Raw genomic sequence first — 18996 nt, forward strand, 5'->3', positions numbered from 1 at the left:
TTTGCTACTTCGACACTCTCCACCCCAACCTGAGACTCAAGTCTTGCATCAGCCAGGAAGGTTCCCTGTCTTTCCAGGGCTTTAACATTTATCTTATATGGCTTTCTCTTGCCCGATTGGTGGACTTTATACTTTATCTTCCCCATTTTTTCCACAATTTCAAAGGGACCTTGTTATCTGGCAACAGACTTACAAGAATGTACATCATGTAACTGGCTACTAACATTCATTGGTAAAGTTGATCCAGGGAATATCCAATTGCCTCTCAGGGGATCAGGAAGGAATTTTTTCCCCTGCTGTAGCAAATTGGATCATGCTTTGCTGTGGTGGTTTTTCACCTTCCTCTGGATCAACTGTGGGTATAGGATTGTGTATATGGGATTGTAGGTTTTGTTTGGTTGAACACTATGGACTTTTTTTCAACCTGACTAACTATGTAACTTATTTTCCACTAGAGATGGGAAGAAAACCTCCCTGTTCAGTTTGCACCAGAACTCCCAAACAGAGAAAAAGTTCTGACCTCCAACAACGAACCCTACCAAAGTCTTTGGGACCTGAATTTTAAAAATCAGAGTCTCCATTTTAAAGGCTTATATGCAAGTTATTGGCCATAAAAAGAGTATGGGGGGCCCCGGTACTGCCCTGGGGGACATGTATCAATGAAAATATATTTTTAAATGAGCAGTGATTTTATTGAAGTTTAAAGTAAAACAAATAACAAGAAAAAATATTCAGGGGTTCCCTTAGTCTGTCTGTAATGTGGCACATCTGTACCATGTATAGAACCTGCTGCAGCAAAACTATGTATAGTATAAAGAAAAAAAATACATTAAAAAAAAAAAACATTGCCGGCAATACAAAAAACAGTGTGGGGGTCCCCCCCAATCCATAACAGGCTCTTAGGATTGGTATGTATTTCGAGGGGAACCCCCTATGCCAAAATTAAACAAAAATGGTGTGGGGTCCCGCCAAAATCCATACCAGATTCTTATCCGAGCATGCAGCCTGGCAGGCCAGAAAGGGGAGGGGGAGCGAGCACTCTAGCTCCTGAACCATACCAAGCCACATGCCCTCAACATGAGGGGGTTGATTTGCCCCCCACCTCAAAGCACCTTGTCCCCATGTTGATGGGGATGAGGGCCTCTTCCCCACAATCCTGGGCGGTGGTTATTGTGATCTGCGGGCAGGGGGCTTATCAAGATCTGGAAGCCCCCATTAACAAGGGGGCCCCCATATCCTGCCCCCCCCATGTGAATGAGTATGAGGTACATTGTACCCCTACTCTTTCACCAAAGAAAAAGTGTCAAAAAGAAATAGAATCACACACACTTTTTGACAATTCCTTTATTAAAAATAAAAAAAAAAACAATTTGCCCCGATGTAGATCCATCATTTACGCGACCACTGCACCGCAAGGGCCCAAAAAAATCAGTGATATCACATGGGGCGGTGCCACCAGGTGACGTTGCCAGGTGGCTCTGTCCCATTCCTATTTCAGATGGCAGAGCAGACAGTCAGCAAGGAGCATTCGTTGTGGGCGGAGCATTTTTTATTTCGGGTGTGACGGGCATCGTGATTGATGATGGAACTACATTAGGAAACATTGTTTTGTTTTGTTTTTTTCATTAACCACTTTAATACCGGGCACTTTCCTCCCTTCCTGCCCAGGCCAATTTTCCCCTTTTAGCACTGTTGCATTTTGAAAGACAATTGCGCGGTCATGCAACACTGTAACTACACCAAATTTATGTCATTTTCCCCCCACAAATAGAGCTTTCTTTTGGTGGTATTTGATCACCTTTTTCCTTTTTGCTAAACAAATAAAAAAAGACCGAAAAGTTTGAAAAAAAAAAAAGTTTTTTTGTTTATGTTATACAATTTTGTAAATAAATAAGTTTTTTCCTGCACTGATGAGCACTGATGAGACTGCACTGACAGACACTGATGAAGAGGCACTGATGGGGTGGCACTGATAGGCGGCACTGATATGTGGCACTGATAGGTAGCACAGATATGCAGCATTGGTGGGCACTGATAGGCGACACTGCTAGGCACTGATAGGTGGCATTGATGGGCACTGATAGTTGGCACTGATGGGCACTGATAGGTGGCACTGGTGGGCACTAATGGGTACTGATAGGCGGCACTGGTGGGCACTGATGGGCACTGATAAGCGGCACTTATGGGCACTGACGGGCGGCACTGATGGGCACTAATGGGCACTGATAGCCGGCACTGGTGGGCAATAATGGGCACTTGTGGGCGACACTGAAATCTGGCAATTATGGGCACTTGTGGGCAGCACTGATAGGGAGGGCACTGGCGGGCAGCACTGATGGGGAGGGCAATGGGCCCTGATTGCCATCCCTGGTGGCCATAGTGGGCATCCCTGGGGTCATAGTGGGCATCCCTGGGGTCATAGTGGGCATCCCTGGTGGTTCTAGTGGCATCCCCCCCGAGGGTCTGCACTGGTAATCAATGATCTGATTACCAGTGCCAACCCTCCCCCCCCCCCTTTCAGGGGAGCCGCCGATCGGCGCTCCTTTACTCGTGCCTGTCAGGCACGAACTAAGGAAAGCTGATCAATGGCTGTTCCTGTTTACTATGTGACCAGCCGTGATTGGACACGGCTGATCACATGGTAAAGAGCCTCCGTCAGAGGCTCTTTACCGAGATTGGAGATGCAGGGTGTCAGGCTGACACCTCGCATCACCGATCGCCGCTCTGCGCGCCCCCGGGGGGGGGCGCCCAGAGCTGTATTATCCTGCCACCGTCATATGACGTCCGGTCAGGATAATACAACCACATTCCCGCCGTCAATCTGTAATAGGGCGGGCGGGAAGTGGTTAAAGGAATTGTCAAAAACTGTGTGTGTTTTTATTTCTTTTAGACACTTTTTTTGGTGAATGAGTAGGGGTACAATGAAAAGGGAGCTTCCAGGTGAATTGCTTCAGCCAATAAGGGCTTAGAATGTACTGTTCAGCACACAGGGCATTGTGGGGCTCTCGGCGGATGTTTGCACACCGAGTGTCCCACAATGCAAATTGAGTGTTCGGTGAACATACAAATGGGTGTTGTTCAGGGCCGAACTAATGCTCGGCCCAAACCATTCGCCCATCACTAGTACTGACCTGTATGTTCTCTCATTCTCCTAGTACTGACCCATATATTCTCTAACTCCCACTTACTGACCCATATGGTCTCTTAATCTCCCAGTACTGACCCTTAAGCTATCTTCCTCTCACAATACTGACCCATAATATTATTATTATTATCATACAGGATTTATATAGCACAGTTTGCGATTGGATTTATATAGCACAGGTTCACTCTGTCAAGCAGATTCCTGTCTCTAACCTCACCACATGCAGATTGTGTGCAAACTCCAGTGGGTTCTGCCCTCACCAAAGATGGCTGCAGGATCACCCAGGTGCCAGCATGCATTTGGAGAGCAGTCCACCTGATTACCATGCAGAGCACTAAGATGAATAAATATTTCTCTTGTCCTAAGCAGACGCAACAGCGCCACCCATGTATGGAGGTCAACCTGCACCTGCCTACATATTTTCTGAATCTCACAGTGCTGACCCATATGTGCACTGCAAATTGTGTCTCAAGCGATATACTAATATTACTACTGTGCTTCTTCCTGTTCTCCTTGCTGGAGGCTCTTTCGCGAGAAAGCAAATCCCTGCCTTCACACAGAGACACGGTGCAGAGCAAGGCATGGTAAGTAAGTAATTGGCAAAGATTGGTTGCAGGGAGAGAACAGGCAATAGTGGTGATTACAAATGTACAAATGTGCAAAAAAAACTTAGTGCTAACTATTACCAATTACTAACTCAATCTTATTATAGGATAACACCCATAGTAACATAAAAGTCCATACAAGTCCATAAATAAAATAAATAAGTCCATAAGTTTCAGTTCACCAAAATTGTGCAAAATAAAGTGTTGAAATCTTCCCCCGTTGAGATATTTTTCAATCATACACCACCTCATGTGCACTGGTGATCCCTTTCCCCAGCAGGTATGCACTCATCAAATCGCAATGCGTCCCACTCTCATGGTTGGCAAACAACACTTTATGTAAATATCCAGCCGTTTGAATATGGAATGTCACCATGTATCTCCCCAGGATTCATAATTGACCATTATCATGTGAAAAAAAGCAAAGATATCCTCCAATGGTACAGTAAACCGATAAACTAAAATTTATTTAATAAGTAGAAAGCCACTCACATATTACATATTAAAAACAATCAGACCACATTTAAATTGCATGTGAATCAAAAGTGACATCAGGCTCTGTGTCTCTGTGTAATAGACATATGATGGTCTCACCACCCATGTCACCTATGGTCGCCGTGTAACCACGCTCGACGCGTTTCATCACTTCCGTCTTCATCACAGGGGGTGGCTACCTGGTGCGGCAACCCCGCTTATGTATCCTTCTGTCATTCAAGGTTAACTCATTCATTACCACTCAGGTACTATGCGTCCGCTGAGTGTACATCCTATGCTGCTCTTCATCCCCCGTAGCCATCTAACCACCTGTGCACTTAACCTCTCGATAACCTTCCTCTTACCCCATTTCTCTCAATACTGCTCCTATGTTTGGTTGATTATCAAACACATCTGACAATCCACATTGTATTGAGTTGATCTTGTAGGGGGACACATATAGCGTTCACAATACATGTTTTATATTGATTACAGTACATACAAAATCAATAAAAATTAAAAAAAAACTGGTGACTAGTTTTTTTGCCCCCCCCCATGCATTTTTTTTTACTCTTTAGACTTAGACTTTACTTTTTTAAACACAGATTATCATTCTTATTCACAATGCCACTAGAACATTCTATATTGGCATTTAAACTTACAAGCACTGGTCCCCAGAAATCAATGCCGCTGGTCAAAGAAATGGCAACTGCTGTAAATATTGATGCAATACCCAGAACAATCTGCAGGCTGGAAGTTGCAATCAACACAATCTAAGGATAAAAAAAAAAGATTATGATAATGATTATTTTTATATTATTGGAATAAATGATGGCCTTATTTGCTCCCTATTAGTTGGTCCATTAGGGGGACTTGATGCATTATTTTTGCTCACAATTTGGTTTTGTATACTCTATATGGACATGACAAACCTACTTCCTTTAACCAATACCAAGGTTCCTCAATAACTCGATATCCCTATTGGTTAGTTAAACAAACTATCAAAAGTGTTTGGGTGTATCTGTTCAGTTATTGCAAAAAAAAAACAAACTACTGAAAACCCTACCCCAATGTAATAGAAATGAAAAGAGGATCTATATTCCTAACACACTTTCTGTCTTAGGGTGACAACACTGCTTCACCATAGAAACATTGAGTGAGAATGCCACGCCGTATTGATGCAGTAATTCATGCCAAAGGAGCCCATACCAAGTATTGAGGGCATACTATTCTGTACATCAGGGGTGTCAAACTCAATTTTATTGTGGGCCGCATCAGCATTATGGTTGCCCTCAAAGGGATTGTATTTATAAGACTAGATGTCCAAAGCACAGCACTCTCCCTTACATCATGTCAAGAGTCCCACCCACCATCCGAAGTTTAGTCCCCCACCCTCCATTACATCAAACTGCACCTCTTACCTTGTGCTAGTGCTGGGAAGAAGCTGAGGGCAGAGCAGAAAGTGCAGGGTCTTGAGGAGGGCTGTAGTCTGCTGAATGCTGAAACCAGGGGAGGCAGGGACGAGGGGTGCTGCGGTTGCATGGAAGAAGTGCAGGATCTGGAGGAGGAGTTCTGTCCCCCTCTCTGCTGCTGACAGCTGAGACAAGGTGGGGGCAGAGTCAATGGGGAGTCGCAGCTGCTGGAGAGCTGCAAGGGCCACATAAAATGCCTGGAAGGCAGGATTTGACCTGCAGGCCTTGTGTTTGACACATGTGCTGTACATGGTCATACTTTTCAGTAAGCCAACATTTCTGTAATAAAAATCCTTTTTTTTTTATTGGTCTTATGTAATATTCTAATTTTCTGAGATATTGAATTTTGGGTTTTTAGTAGCTGTAAGCCATAATCATCAAAATTAAAAGAAAGAAATGCTTGAAATATATCACTTTGTGTGTAACACATCTGTATAAAATATATGAGTTTCACTTTTTGAATTAAATTACTGAAATAAAATAACTTTTTGATGATATTTTAATTTTATGAGATGGACCTGTATATTGTAGTCTAGGGGGTTGTAATAAAGATGAATCCTTACCTTACACCAGTGTCCTTCCAGAGCTCCAGTCTTCTTGTGATCGGGAATGTGGGTAGGCCCTTGAAATTTGTACAAAAATATGGCAACCACCCTAACCTATAGCAGGCCTTTGCAGCAAGGTGCACAAGGAAGGGCAACGCACATTGCAAACAAACAAAACATTTATCTAGCACACTTACCAGCCAGCCTGCAAAACAATCAAATTTACCCTGTCTAGCAGTTTACGCTAAAATCAGAAGGTTTTGTTTGCATGCATTTGCAAATATATGCGTAAGCCGCAGTGCCCACAACAAGGGACCTCTGTATATACTGTGGTCCTAACTGTAAATTTCCAGAGCCTTCATAGTAGCACATATAAGAATGGATAGGTTAAGGGCAGGTGTGCCTGGAGAGAGCCCACTCCTCCTTAATAACCACTTAAGCCCTGGAAGATTTTACCCCCTTCCTGACCAGGGTTTTTTTTTGTGATTTTTTACTGCGTGACTTTAACGGACAATTGCGCGGTCGTGCAACGCTGTACCTAAACGAATTTGACGTCCTTTTTTTCCCACAAAAAGAGCTTTCTTTTGGTGGTATTTGATCACCTGTGCGATTTTTTGATCATGCGCTATAAACAAAAAAAGAGCGTAAATTTTGAAAAAATAACAATATTTTTCACATTTTTTTATATGAAATTCCCCCCCAAAAAATGTAAAAATCAAAATTTTTTAACATTTTCGGCCAATTTGTTTTCTGCTACATATGTTTGGTAAAAAAAATCACAAAAAGCGTATTTTGATTGGTTTGCCCAAAAGTTATCGCGTTTACTAACAAAGGGAAAGATTTTTGAAATTTTTGGTGTTTTTTTTTTTTAACGAGTAATGGCGGCGAGCTGCAATTTTTTTTGCGGGACTGCGACATTGCAGCGGACAGATCGGACCCTTGATTGACAGTTTTGACACTTTTGGGGTTACCAGTGACATTACTGCAGTAATCAGTGCTATACATATGCACTGTTACTGCAAAAATGACACTGGCAGGGAAGGGGTTAACTGTATTGGAGAGGGAGGGGTTAAGTGTGTCCTAGGGGCGTGTTTCTAACTGTGATGGGACATGGCTACTACTGTAAAAACAGAGATCAACAGTCCTACATAGTAGAACCGTCTGATCTCCTCCATTTTTACACAGGGGAGAATGACAGGCGGCTTGTTTACATTATCCGCCTGCCTTTCTCCCTTCCCGGCGAATGATTGCGAGTGACCGGCGGACATCGGGTCTGCCGGTCACACGCACTGACTTGTTAAGGAACGACCCAGGGCGGGCGCGCGCCTCAGTGGGCGCGCGCTCGCCCGCTATTGGCTCACAAGCCAGTGACAGGCTAGTGACGTACCGGTACGTCACTTTGCCTGGCCCGGGCTGACCGCCGCAGTATATGTACTTGCGGCGGTTGGCAAGTGGTGAAAGAAAAAGACAGGGTCAATTTGGTTGCTTTGCATGGTTAGCTGGTAGGTGTTCTGGGAACTTTTTGTTTGTTTGCAATGTGCATTGCCCTTCCATGTGCACCTTTCTGCAAAGGCTACCTATAGTTTGGGGTGGTTGCTGTTTTTTTGTACACTGGATGCCTTCGCTGCCATTGTGCTCTTGCTGGGCATTACGTGCACCCCTGTGCCTCTAGGAGGGGAGGGCTTCCTATAGATAAACCTGCCCTTAATGTTTCCATTCTTATATGTGCTCCTACTATAGAGACTCTGGAAATTTTAGAGTTAGGACCGCAGTATATACAGAGGTTCCTTGGCTTGGGCACTGCGGCTTAGGCATATACAGTATGTGCAAATAAAATGCGCATTTAAAAAAAAATACAAATGTGATATACAAATGTTATAAAATAAAATTGCATATAATGCAAAAGTCCCAATGTTTGGCCCGGTTCACACTGATGCGACAATCACTCCGACTATGAGACACTTGTTGCATCAGAAGTCAAACCCCATTCAGTAAAATGGAACTGATCTAATCAGTGCGACTTGAGCCGCTCCGACTTAGAAAAAGATTCCTGCGCTACTTTCGGTCCGACTTTAGTATGACCTGCATGGACTACTGTTAAAGAAGTTGCATGCAAGTCGTGCTGAAGTCGCGCTGGGGTCTGACTTCAAAGTCGTGTGCAGTGTGAGCGCAGGCTTGCATTCCCAATGTGATAATTCAATCTAAAGTGTTGGTGCTCCTATGGACTCCTTTTGATACAATAAAGAGCCAGTGCTTTCCTATGGACATAGCAAAATGCTCCACTCCACAGTACTTTTGGTACCCCACATGGACGAACATATCCCCTTTATGCTTGACCATCTATCTCTAGTATGGTCAATAGGGCTTGTGGGGCAATTTCCAAATTAACCGATGCCACCTGGATTTGCCAGATGATACTCAACATCAGGGGAGGACTGGGCCAGGGGGCAGGGGGGCAATTGCCCCCTGGGCTGCTCTGATGCCCCATAAAAAGGCTGCACCGCTTCTGCCACAGACATGCCTAAAGGATTTCTGGTGAAGGGAAGTAAAAAGTTCCCACCACTGACCTACTAATTGTGGGATGAAGACAAGGACAGAACGTAGGCCTCCCCTAGCATGGATGGTGTAAACTGTGTCTGAGCAGAGGCCGGTTCCATGCCCCACTGGAGACTCTCCTCCCCTGGCCAGCCTCGACCAAGCTTTCCCAGCTCCCCCCAACTAGCCTCTGCTGACCAGGCTGGAAACCCGTATTCGGCTGGTGAGTAAAGAGTACCTGGAGCGGAGCTTCAGCATGGAATGGGGGTCATGAGGAGGCCGGGAAGTGGTAGCGTGGGAGGGGGGCCCGAGTCACTGCACCATGGGCCTCTGGTTTGTACTTGCCCCCTGGGCCAAAAGTTGCCAGTCAGCCCCTGCTTAACATGTCCATCAATGTTTCCCAGAGGGAAGGATGACAAGAAGAAGATCTCATAGCGTAAAACCACTCCAGTAAATGTATTATAGAGCAATACAGAAACGCACTCACTTGCTGTGATTCCCTATTAGCCTGCACCTGGTGTAAACAGCTTAGTGTGTGAATGGGGATGATGACTGCCACTCGCCCTGAACCCAGAAGTGAGGTATAGGTCACCGCCCGCAAGTGCCTGCAAACAAAACCCTCTGTTTTTAATGTAAAATATTAGACAAGGTCAATTCGATTGTTATGCAGGCTGATTGATAAGTACGCTGGGGAATATTTTTTTATTTGCGATGGGCCCTTGACATCACCACATTCAACGCAGGACCTCTGGTCTTGCACTGAATGTAATGACTCAGTGAGGGGTCAAACATACAACCAGTAAAAAGTAGGAGCTTCATTGAGCAAATCATCTAGTGGGAACAAGCCTGTGGGACATTTTAACTGGAAAGGCTGTGCAGAGCCAGGAAGGGTTGTACATTACATATTGGTGAATAGGGAGGAATGTAAGTGGCAGTCTGCACTCAGTGGGTTTGATGAATTAAGAAAGACTGGCCATACATGATTCAAACTATTAATGAGCTGGCTGAATGTACCAAGTTGAACCATCGATCTGCGACTGCTATAGCCCTTAGCGATAATCACCGTCTTCTACCGGCACGGATGGCTTCCCCTGCCCTTTCCACTCCCCCCACCCCACCGGGAGAAGACAATGGCCTGGCAGGAGGGATTCCTGCATCAACACTTTCATGGTTGCAGGAAAGAAATTGGCTCTGTGTATGTCCGGTGTTCACCTGAAAGCTCCAACTCGCCAAAATCTCCAACCACATCACTCCCGATGACTCTTCAGCAGGAATTGCAAATTTCGAATAGTTGGTGTTTTCACAGAACAGGCAGCAGGGTATACATTCCGGTACTTGCTATAAACCAACCAACAACATTGCCGCCTCCAAGGCGCCGACAACTAGCGGAAAACACAATAGCTTCGTAGGAGGGATTTCCCCATCAAATCAAGCAATTTTCTTTCTTGCAACCCGTACTTGAAGAAAAGAGCATCATATCAGCTATGTCCTGCCTTACTTGCAGTTGTTGGACCATATTGACCAGCCTCAGGTCCCTACAAGCACACTGTAGGTAAACAGAACCAGAAGTAAATAGATTGCGCAACATGATTGTTTTCCTTCTCCTATTATAATGAAAATATTCAAAATTATTGGTCATAACATTGCCGTACACTGATTTTGTTCTAACCCTAAGGCTTGACAATAAAATAATTCACACTTACCCCCAGAAGTTTAGGTCTGCCCTTCATAAATGCTTGTTGATATAGTGTTGAATGGTTAAACTGTGGCATAGCAGCTATAGCCTGGTAGGGTTCAGCAGAAGAAAGTACATCGGGGATAGAGGAGTCAAAGTCGGAATTCTTGTTTGAACCCACAGGATTGACTTTGTATTCCACATAGTCAGGGCTCTGTGTATCTGATGGAGTGGTCATGGTGCGGCCTTGGTAAAGGGGAAAAAACCCAGTAAAGGTAATTAAATAAAACATAAGAAAACTACTAAAATATGGTAAATATGAATTTCAGAGTTTAGTTGGTGGAGCATGGGATAAAAACCCCAAGGAAAGGTGCCTGCTGGTGGAGCAATGATGATGGTCAATTTTCAGAGAGGTTCAAAAGCTTGTTATTAGTAAAACAAATAATTGTACTTTTAGGTATAAAACTACAGCAGAGATCTCTTTGAAATTCATATTCTTTGCTCTACCTACTAAGAACTGCCAGGGCTTCACCTTTTTCTGAAGTCCACGGGTATCCCTTATGAGCATTAAATGTGACCACCAAAATACAAAGGTCTGCTTAGAGACAAAAAAATTCTCTAAAAGCTCTTTGCTTCTCTAAAAAGAACCAGTTGCTGTCTTCCATGGGACATAAGCAACATTTTTTTTATGTGAATTTTGCACCCACTCCTTTAAAGGTGGTATTCTAGAAAGAAAGAAAATTCCATCCTATGTCTATTCTACGAGAGTATTATTTTCTCTTTGGTTTATTTCCCTTTTTTTATTTCCTATTGTGATTTCAGTATTGGATCACACTGACATTGATTGACTGGTTCATGTGAACAGAAAGATTATAGCTTATGAGGAGTCCTACAATCACCTCCCTTTAGCAGAAGCTTGGTGGTGGTCACATTACTTTTTCTTTCTCATCTTGAGCTTTAAGCTCCCAACTAGTGATCGACCGATATCGGATTTTCATTGCCGATACCGATATTTTGGCCATTGAATATCGGTATCGGCCGATATTGGCCGATATTTTTGTACATTTAAAAAAAATATATATTTTTTTATTTTTACACTTGACAGGTACTGTTGTGGGGGGATCTTGGGGTCTAAAAGACCCCAAACCCCTCCTCTGCACTTAAAAGCATTCAAAACAGCCAAGTTCCGCCAATACATCACTTCCGGGTTTTTACATGGAGACCTGATCAGAGCCGAATGTGGCTTTGATCGGGTCTTCTCTTCCGCGGCCGTGCAGGTAGGATACCCGGGTCTCCTACCCTACCGAGCTATGGACGCCGGTACCGGGGTGATGCCTCTAGCTGCAGGCATCACTCCGGTACAGAACTTTCTCGAAATATCGGCAATATCGGTAACCTCAGGGGCCGATTCTGATATATCGGGGAAAGTGCAGATTGGCCCTCGATATATCGGCTTTGTCGATAATCGGTCGATCCCTACTCCCAACAGCCAACCTCGCTGCATCTTTTTTATATCTCATTAAAGGGCCAGTAATCTTTCCTCCGCTGACTTTGGCTACAACTGGTGGATTTTCTGTGCCTGTTACATTTACTGGGCCTAACAAAATGTTTATAGACTAAACAGGCTACCTATTTAGTGCTTCTGTTTTACATCCAGCTGTAATGGTGGTGCAATAAGCCATCCCATTGTCTTTTAGAGCTTTGTTGCTATCATTTAACAGTCTGTGAACACCATTTTGCCATTGATGTGAAAGTGCTACAACAACTTTACCCCTACCCCAACTCCCCTCTTTTCTGGGCCCTCTTTTTTAACCCTGATAGCCTGATGTTACCTTTTTTTTCTCTTTGTGTTCAACCACCTCTCCACTATGTTTTTAGATCATTTTATGGTCCCCCGTGCCATTCTTATGCCCCTCTATGCCCACTAGACAGGTGCAGAACAAAAAAGTGTCTTTTGTTTCAATCCGCTAAATAACTAATTTTGTTTAGTTAAATAAGTTAAATTTGTTTTCGGAATTTCTTTGGTTTCATTTTCTTCATTTTTTAATTTGATTCAAATTTTCAGAATTTAACCAAATTGTATTTAATTCTAAGGAATTCAGAACATTCTCATTCAATTTTATTTTTGATTCGAAGGCGGCTCCTGAATTTTTCACATCTAAGAACTGCAGTATGTTTACATTTCATATTAGTTTCCAAATTCAAATCAAATTCGACTTTGAATTAGAATTGTATTATTTCGGACAAATTTAGTTTTTTCGTTATTTCGGAGGATTCGTTTATGTGATTGGAATACACCCGAATAGACCCCGAATGTCCGAATAATAAAAAAATTTGTCAAAATTTCGATTCAGAACTAAATGAATTTCACATGCCTAATGGCCACATTAAGGCACCTTAGATGCTCAGGTTTATGTCAGAAGGTAGTTCAGCTTTGAAAATGGGTGTTTCATTATTCACGTTTAAATAAGATATAAACCCTAAATGGATTGACATATAATTTGCTAAAGGACTGTGAATTATAAACAACTGCCATGTTTTTTCCTAGTTATTTTTACCTTTTTTTTGTCTGTTTCACTTCTCAATGCTGTTGAACTCCTCCAGTCTCTTTAGGCCTATCTCTATATATTTGAACTTGTTCTAGTTCTGGCTGCATAGCATTGCTCTGGAATGACAACAATGAACCATGACTGCACAATGTGTGTCAGTCCCTAAACTGAGTCAGACTCCTCCAGGGTCGCCTTTCAGTAAATGCCTAAACAAGGACTTTCATGCCAGTGTACTTCTAGAATTTTCTGGTACCTTCTAGAAAAATGGGAAGGGAGGTAAGGTGGAGTTGCCTGGAGTATTCTGAGGGCCCTGACCAATCCCCAACTTTGATTAGGAGAGGGCTAATCAAAGCTGTGGAGGAGTTGTGTTCGGGTAGAAGATGGAGATTGAGTGTTAGGCTGTCGGTTGCCTTTGAGGGAGCTCCCCAGTCTGGGGGGGAGGGGAGGGGGGGTTGACCTTGGGCCTGGGCTCGGGTGTGGACAGGACCCTTTCAAAACACCCAGAGGTTTCCTGGACAGGAGGCATTGGAGTAAGGAGAGGACAGCGGGAGAACACTGCTGGGCAAGTCTCCAGGAGGAAAAAGGATCAGCCAAGAGGCTGGTGGTCTGTCGCAAAGTGGAAAACTGTTCTGTAGTCAGACAAATCAAAATTTCACATTCTTTTTAGCAACCAAGGGACCTTCCGGCTTGTTATCAGTGCGAGGTTCAAAAGTCGGCATCTCTGATAGTATGGGGGTGCATTGATGCATATGGAATGGGCAGCTTCTGGAAAGGCACCAACAATGTTGAAAGCTAGATCCAGGTTTTTGAGCAGCTTATGCTCCCATCCAGATGATGTCTTTTGTTAGGGAAGGCCTTGCATTTTTCAGCAGGACAATGCTAAACCACTTACTGCATCTATAACATCATGGCTTTATATTTTAAGAGTTCAGATACATACCTGGACTGCCTGCAGACCAAACCTTTTACCGAAAGGAAATTATTTGGCGCACATTAACCACTTTACGTCTGCTCACTGTGCTGCTACTGCGGCACAGTGGCTCGTTATTGTCTGGCGACATAGACCTACGTCACCAGACATTCCTCTCTCTCTGTATTCAGTTACAGCGGGAGTCGGGCCAGGGGAGGAGTGGCGGTGATCACCGCCGCTCTTCCCCGATCGTCGGGGATCTAGTGTGGAAATCCGCCCGCTTGTGTAAACAAAGCGGGCGGATCTCCTAAGTGACAGGCAGTGACAGATTGCAGGGTTCAGCATAGCTGAACATGCGATCTGTCCCTGTGTCACTCAGTCACCTCCCCCCACACACGTCAGTAAGCACCAGGCATACATTAACCCCTCCCTCTCCAAAAAAATGTAACCCCTTCCCTGCCAGTGTCATTTTTACAGTAACAGTGCATATTTATAGCACTGATTACTGTAGTAATGTCACTGGTACCCCCAAAAGTGTCAAAAATGTCAGTCAAGGGTCCGATCTGTCCGCCGCAATGTCGCAGTCCCGCAAAAAAAAATTGCAGAACGCCGCCATTACTCGTTAAAAAAAAAAAAAACACCAAAAATGACAGAAATCTTTCCCTTAGTTAGTAAACGCAATAACTTTTGTGTATCAAAATATACTTATTGCGATTTTTTTTTTTTTTTTACCAAAAATATGTAGCAGAAAACAAATTGGTCTAAAATGTTAAAAAAAAAATTAATTTTTACATATTTTCTGGGGGGAATTTCATATAAAAAAATATGAAAAATTTTGTTATTTTTTCAAAATTGTCACTCTTTTTTTGTTTATAGCACAAAAAGTAAAAATCGCACAGGGGATCAAATACCACCAAAAGAAAGCTCTATTTGTGGGGAAAAAAGGGACGTCAATTTAATTTGGGTACAGTGTCGCACGACCGCGCAATTGTCCGTTAAATTAACGCAGTGCCGAATCGCAAAATACGGTCTGGTCAGGAATGGGGTAAAATCTTCCAGTCTTAAGAGCGGTTAAAAATACGCTCATTGAGAATTTTTTTGTCAAAGACATGTAGCTAAATACATTTTGGCCTAAATATATGAGAAAATGTAATAAATTGGATATTTTTTAACTGTCAAATTAGAAAAATATTGTTATTTTTTCAAAATTGTCGCATTTTTTTATGAATATCGCAAAAAATAAAAATCGTAGAGATGATCAAATACCACCAAAAGAAAGCTCTGTTTGTGGGGGAAAAAAGGACGTAAATTTCTTTTGGGTACGGCATTGCATGACCGCGCAATTGTCAGTTAAAGTTGCACAGTGCCGAATCGCAAAAAGTGGCCCAGACGTAAGACAGCAAAATCCTCCGGTGGTAAAGTGGTTAAAATGAAAATGACGACAAAGAAGACCCAGGACTGTTGAGCAGTTAGAAGCCTATATCAGGCAAGAATGGGACAACATTCTTTAAAACTCCAGCAACTGGTGTCCTCAGTTCCCAGGTGTTTACAGAGTGTAAAGAGGAGAAGCTACACTATGGTAAACCTGTCCCTGTCCCAACTTTTTTTAAATGTTACTATTCTATTTTTATTTCAAAATGACCCTATTTTCCTTAGGTAATCCATTTTCTCACTTAAACATTTGATATGTTTTCTTTTTCTATTGTGAATAACATTTGAGTTTATGAGATTTACAAATCATTGCATCCTGTTTTTATGTAAATGTGACACAACGTTCTAACATTTTTGGAATTGGGGTTGTAGCATTACATGCAGGGCTGGGGCAAAGGGTGGGCAGGAGGGTCAGGTGTCCTGAGTGCAATGGTTTACTGCAGGGATTGGGGGCGCCTTGGCCTCAACCCTAAGGGAAGGGGGGTGCGAAGTTTGGCTTCCTTGCCCTGGGTGCTGGATGACCTTGTCCCAGCACTGATTACATGTATTAACCACATAGAGTTTCTAGACTATAATATTTATCACTATAGTGGTCCTTTGAACACTTCAGCCCCAGAAGGTTTGCCCCACTTCATGACCAGACTACTTTCTGTGATACGGCATTGCGTTACTTTACTTGACAAATGTGTGGATGTGCGACGCTGTACCCAAATACAATTTATGTCCTTTCCCCCCCCCACAAATAGAGCTTTCTTTTGGTGATAATTGATCACCTCTGCGGTTTTTACTTTTATAAACAAAAAAGACCGACAATTTCGAAAAAAAAAAAAACATTTTTTATTTCTTTATATAACATATTCAATAAAAAAAAAAGGTAAAACAATCAAATGTATTCATCAATTTAGGTCAATATGTAATATGCTACATATTTTTGGTAAAAAAAATCCCAATAAGTGTATATTGATTGGTTTGCACAAAAGTTATTGCGCCTACAAACTTTGGGATATTTTTAAGGAATTTTTATTTATTTTTTATTAGTAATGGGTGGACAAATTGGACACCTAACTGACACTTTTGACACTTTTTTGGGGACCAGTGACACTAATACAGTCAGTGCTAAAAAAAAATGTCACTGTACTAATGACACTGGCAGGGAAGGGGCTAACATCAGGGGCGATCAAAGGGTTGAGTGTGTCTCTAGGGGGTGCGTACTAAATGTAGGGGGGTTGCACTGCTTGGGGGGAAGACAGAGATCCAGGTTCCTGCTTAGCAGAACATAAGATCTCCATTTTGTCCACTTGCAGAACGGCGATCTGGTTTGTTTACATAGGCAGACCCCCGGGGATGAGCGCGGGTGGCCGGCTGACATTGGGTCCGCCTGACCCACTGGTTGACATCCCGGCTAGCCACTATACTAATGACACTGGTTAACCACTCTAGAACCGCTCACAGTAATACTACTGCGGCAGAGTGGTTCGTTATCGTCCAGCGACGTAGTATTAACGTCGTTGGACTCCTCCCCTTCTGGGCGGCGCTTGCGCGCCGCCGGAGGCTCGCTCCTGCTGTTTTCATTCACAGCGGGAGTCGGGCCAGGGGAGGAGCAGCGGCGATCGCCGCTGCTCTTACCCGATCGTCGGGGATCGAGTCTGGAGATCCGCCCGCTGTGTGTAAACACAGCGGGCGGATCTCCATAGTGACAGGGAGTGACAGATCGGACTGTTCAGCATAGCTGGACATCCGATCTGTCCATGACTCACACAGTCACCTCCCCCCCTACACGTCAGTAAGCACCAGGCATACATTAACCCCTCCCTCTCCAATAAAATTAACCCCTTCCCTGCCAGTGTCATTTTTACAGTAACAGTGCATATTTATAGCACTGATTACTGCAGTAATGTCACTGGTACCCCCAAAAGTGTCAAAAATGTCAGTCAAGGGTCCGATCTGTCTGCCGCAATGTCGCAGTCCCGCAAAAAAAATCGCAGATCGCCGCCATTACGCGTTAAAAAAAAAACACCAAAAATGACAGAAATCTTTCCCTTTGTTAGTAAACGCAATAACTTTTGCGCAAACCAATCAAAATACGCTTATTGTGATTTTTTTTACCAAACATATGTAGCATAAAACAAATTGGCCAAAAATTTTTAAAAAAATTGGTTTTTACATCTTTTTTGGGGGGAATTTCATATAAAAAAATGTTAAAAATATTGTTATTTTTTCAAAATAAACGCTCTTTTTTTGTTTATAGCGCAAAAAGTAAAAATCGCACAGGTGATCAAATACCACCAAAAGAAAGCTCTGTTTGTGGGAAAAAAAGGACGTAAATTTCGTTTGAGTACGGCGTCGCACGACCGTGCAATTGTCAGTTGAAGTCGCACAGCGCCGAATCGCAAAAAGTGGCCTGGACGGAAGACAGCAAAATCCTCCGGTGGTAAAGTGGTTAACATAAGGAGAGATCAAAGGGTTAAGGGCCAGTTCACACCATAAAAACGCATGTCTGGATGCGTTCCATAAACTTTTCTGCATGCATGTTTTTGACGCGTTTTTGATGTGTTTTTGGTGCGTTTTTTAATGAAGTCCTGTGCATTTTCCCCCTATTTTTTCTCAACCTTAAATAAGAAAATGTGTATTCCAGTGCATTTCTGGTGCACTTTTTTTGTTTGTTTGTTTTCTTCCCTGCAAGGCAAAGGCATAATGTGATAGTATGCAACCTTTAAATGGCCCTATAGAAATAAAAGTTAAATAATGACAGAATTTGTGTCATAAACAAACAAGGAAATAACTGTATTGTTCCAACTCAAGTTATGTATTAATGTTATTTATGTAAGGCATTCATCTGCTAGTGAAAAAATCCTCACATAGGAACTGAAAAGTTAGCAAAATAGCCATAAGAATTATTTTGGATTCAAAACTGAGCCTAATATCTTTGCTTTCTTGACTAAAAGAAATGGAACTAGAAATCAAAAAGGTGCTTAAAGCGGAGTTCCGGCCTCAAATACCTTTTTTAACTAAAAATACCCCTATAATCCTAATCCATCGCCCTTTACAGAACCGCTATTCTCATACTTACAAGGTGTATAGTATTGGACTTTAGTCAAAATCTTACTTTTTTTTTTTTTTTTTAAAACAGTGAGTTTTATTAACCGGTTGCTGACCGCCGCACGACTATATACTGCGGCGGTCAGCCCCGGCCAGGCAGAGTGACGTATCAGTACGTCACTTGCCTGTCACTTCCTTGTGAGCCAATAGCGGGCGAGCGCGCACCCGCGGAGGCGCGCGCCCGCCGCAGCTCGTTCACAGGGAAGTTAGTGCGTGTGACCGGCGGACCCGATGTCCGCCAGTCACTCGCCGATCGTCGGTGGAGAGGGAGAAAGTCATTCTCCCCTGTGTAGAAACAGTGATCAGACGGTTCTACTATGTAGGACCGTTGATCACTATTCCTACACTAGTAGCCACAGCCAATCACAGTATAAAGCACGCCCCTAGGGACACACTTAACCCCTCCCTCCCCAATAAAGTTAACCCCTTTCCTGCCAGTGTCATTTTGCAGTAACAGTGCATATGGATAGCACTGATTACTGCAGTAATGTCACTGGTAACCCCAAAAGTGTAAAAAATGTCAGTCAAGGGTCCGATCTGTCCGCCGCAATGTCGC

General features: G+C 43.2%; 1 protein-coding gene across 1 annotated transcript in view; it reads right to left on the reverse strand.

Annotated features, from left to right (window-relative positions):
• LOC309564873 (membrane-spanning 4-domains subfamily A member 4A-like) overlaps window positions 1–10689 on the reverse strand; it is a gene marked incomplete at both ends in the record, with an annotated part of 28547 nt that extends 17858 nt beyond the window's left edge. The window contains 2 exons of the mRNA XM_082269559.1: window positions 4887–4997; window positions 10480–10689. Coding sequence (XP_082125685.1) covers window positions 4887–4997; window positions 10480–10689 — 321 coding nt within the window. The remainder of the gene's footprint in view (window positions 1–4886; window positions 4998–10479) is intronic.
• Window positions 10690–18996: the final 8307 nt, after the last annotated feature.

Source organism: Pelophylax lessonae (assembly GCF_965119305.1).
Source record: "Pelophylax lessonae genome assembly, chromosome: 9".
NCBI classification, from domain to species: domain Eukaryota; kingdom Metazoa; phylum Chordata; class Amphibia; order Anura; family Ranidae; genus Pelophylax; species Pelophylax lessonae.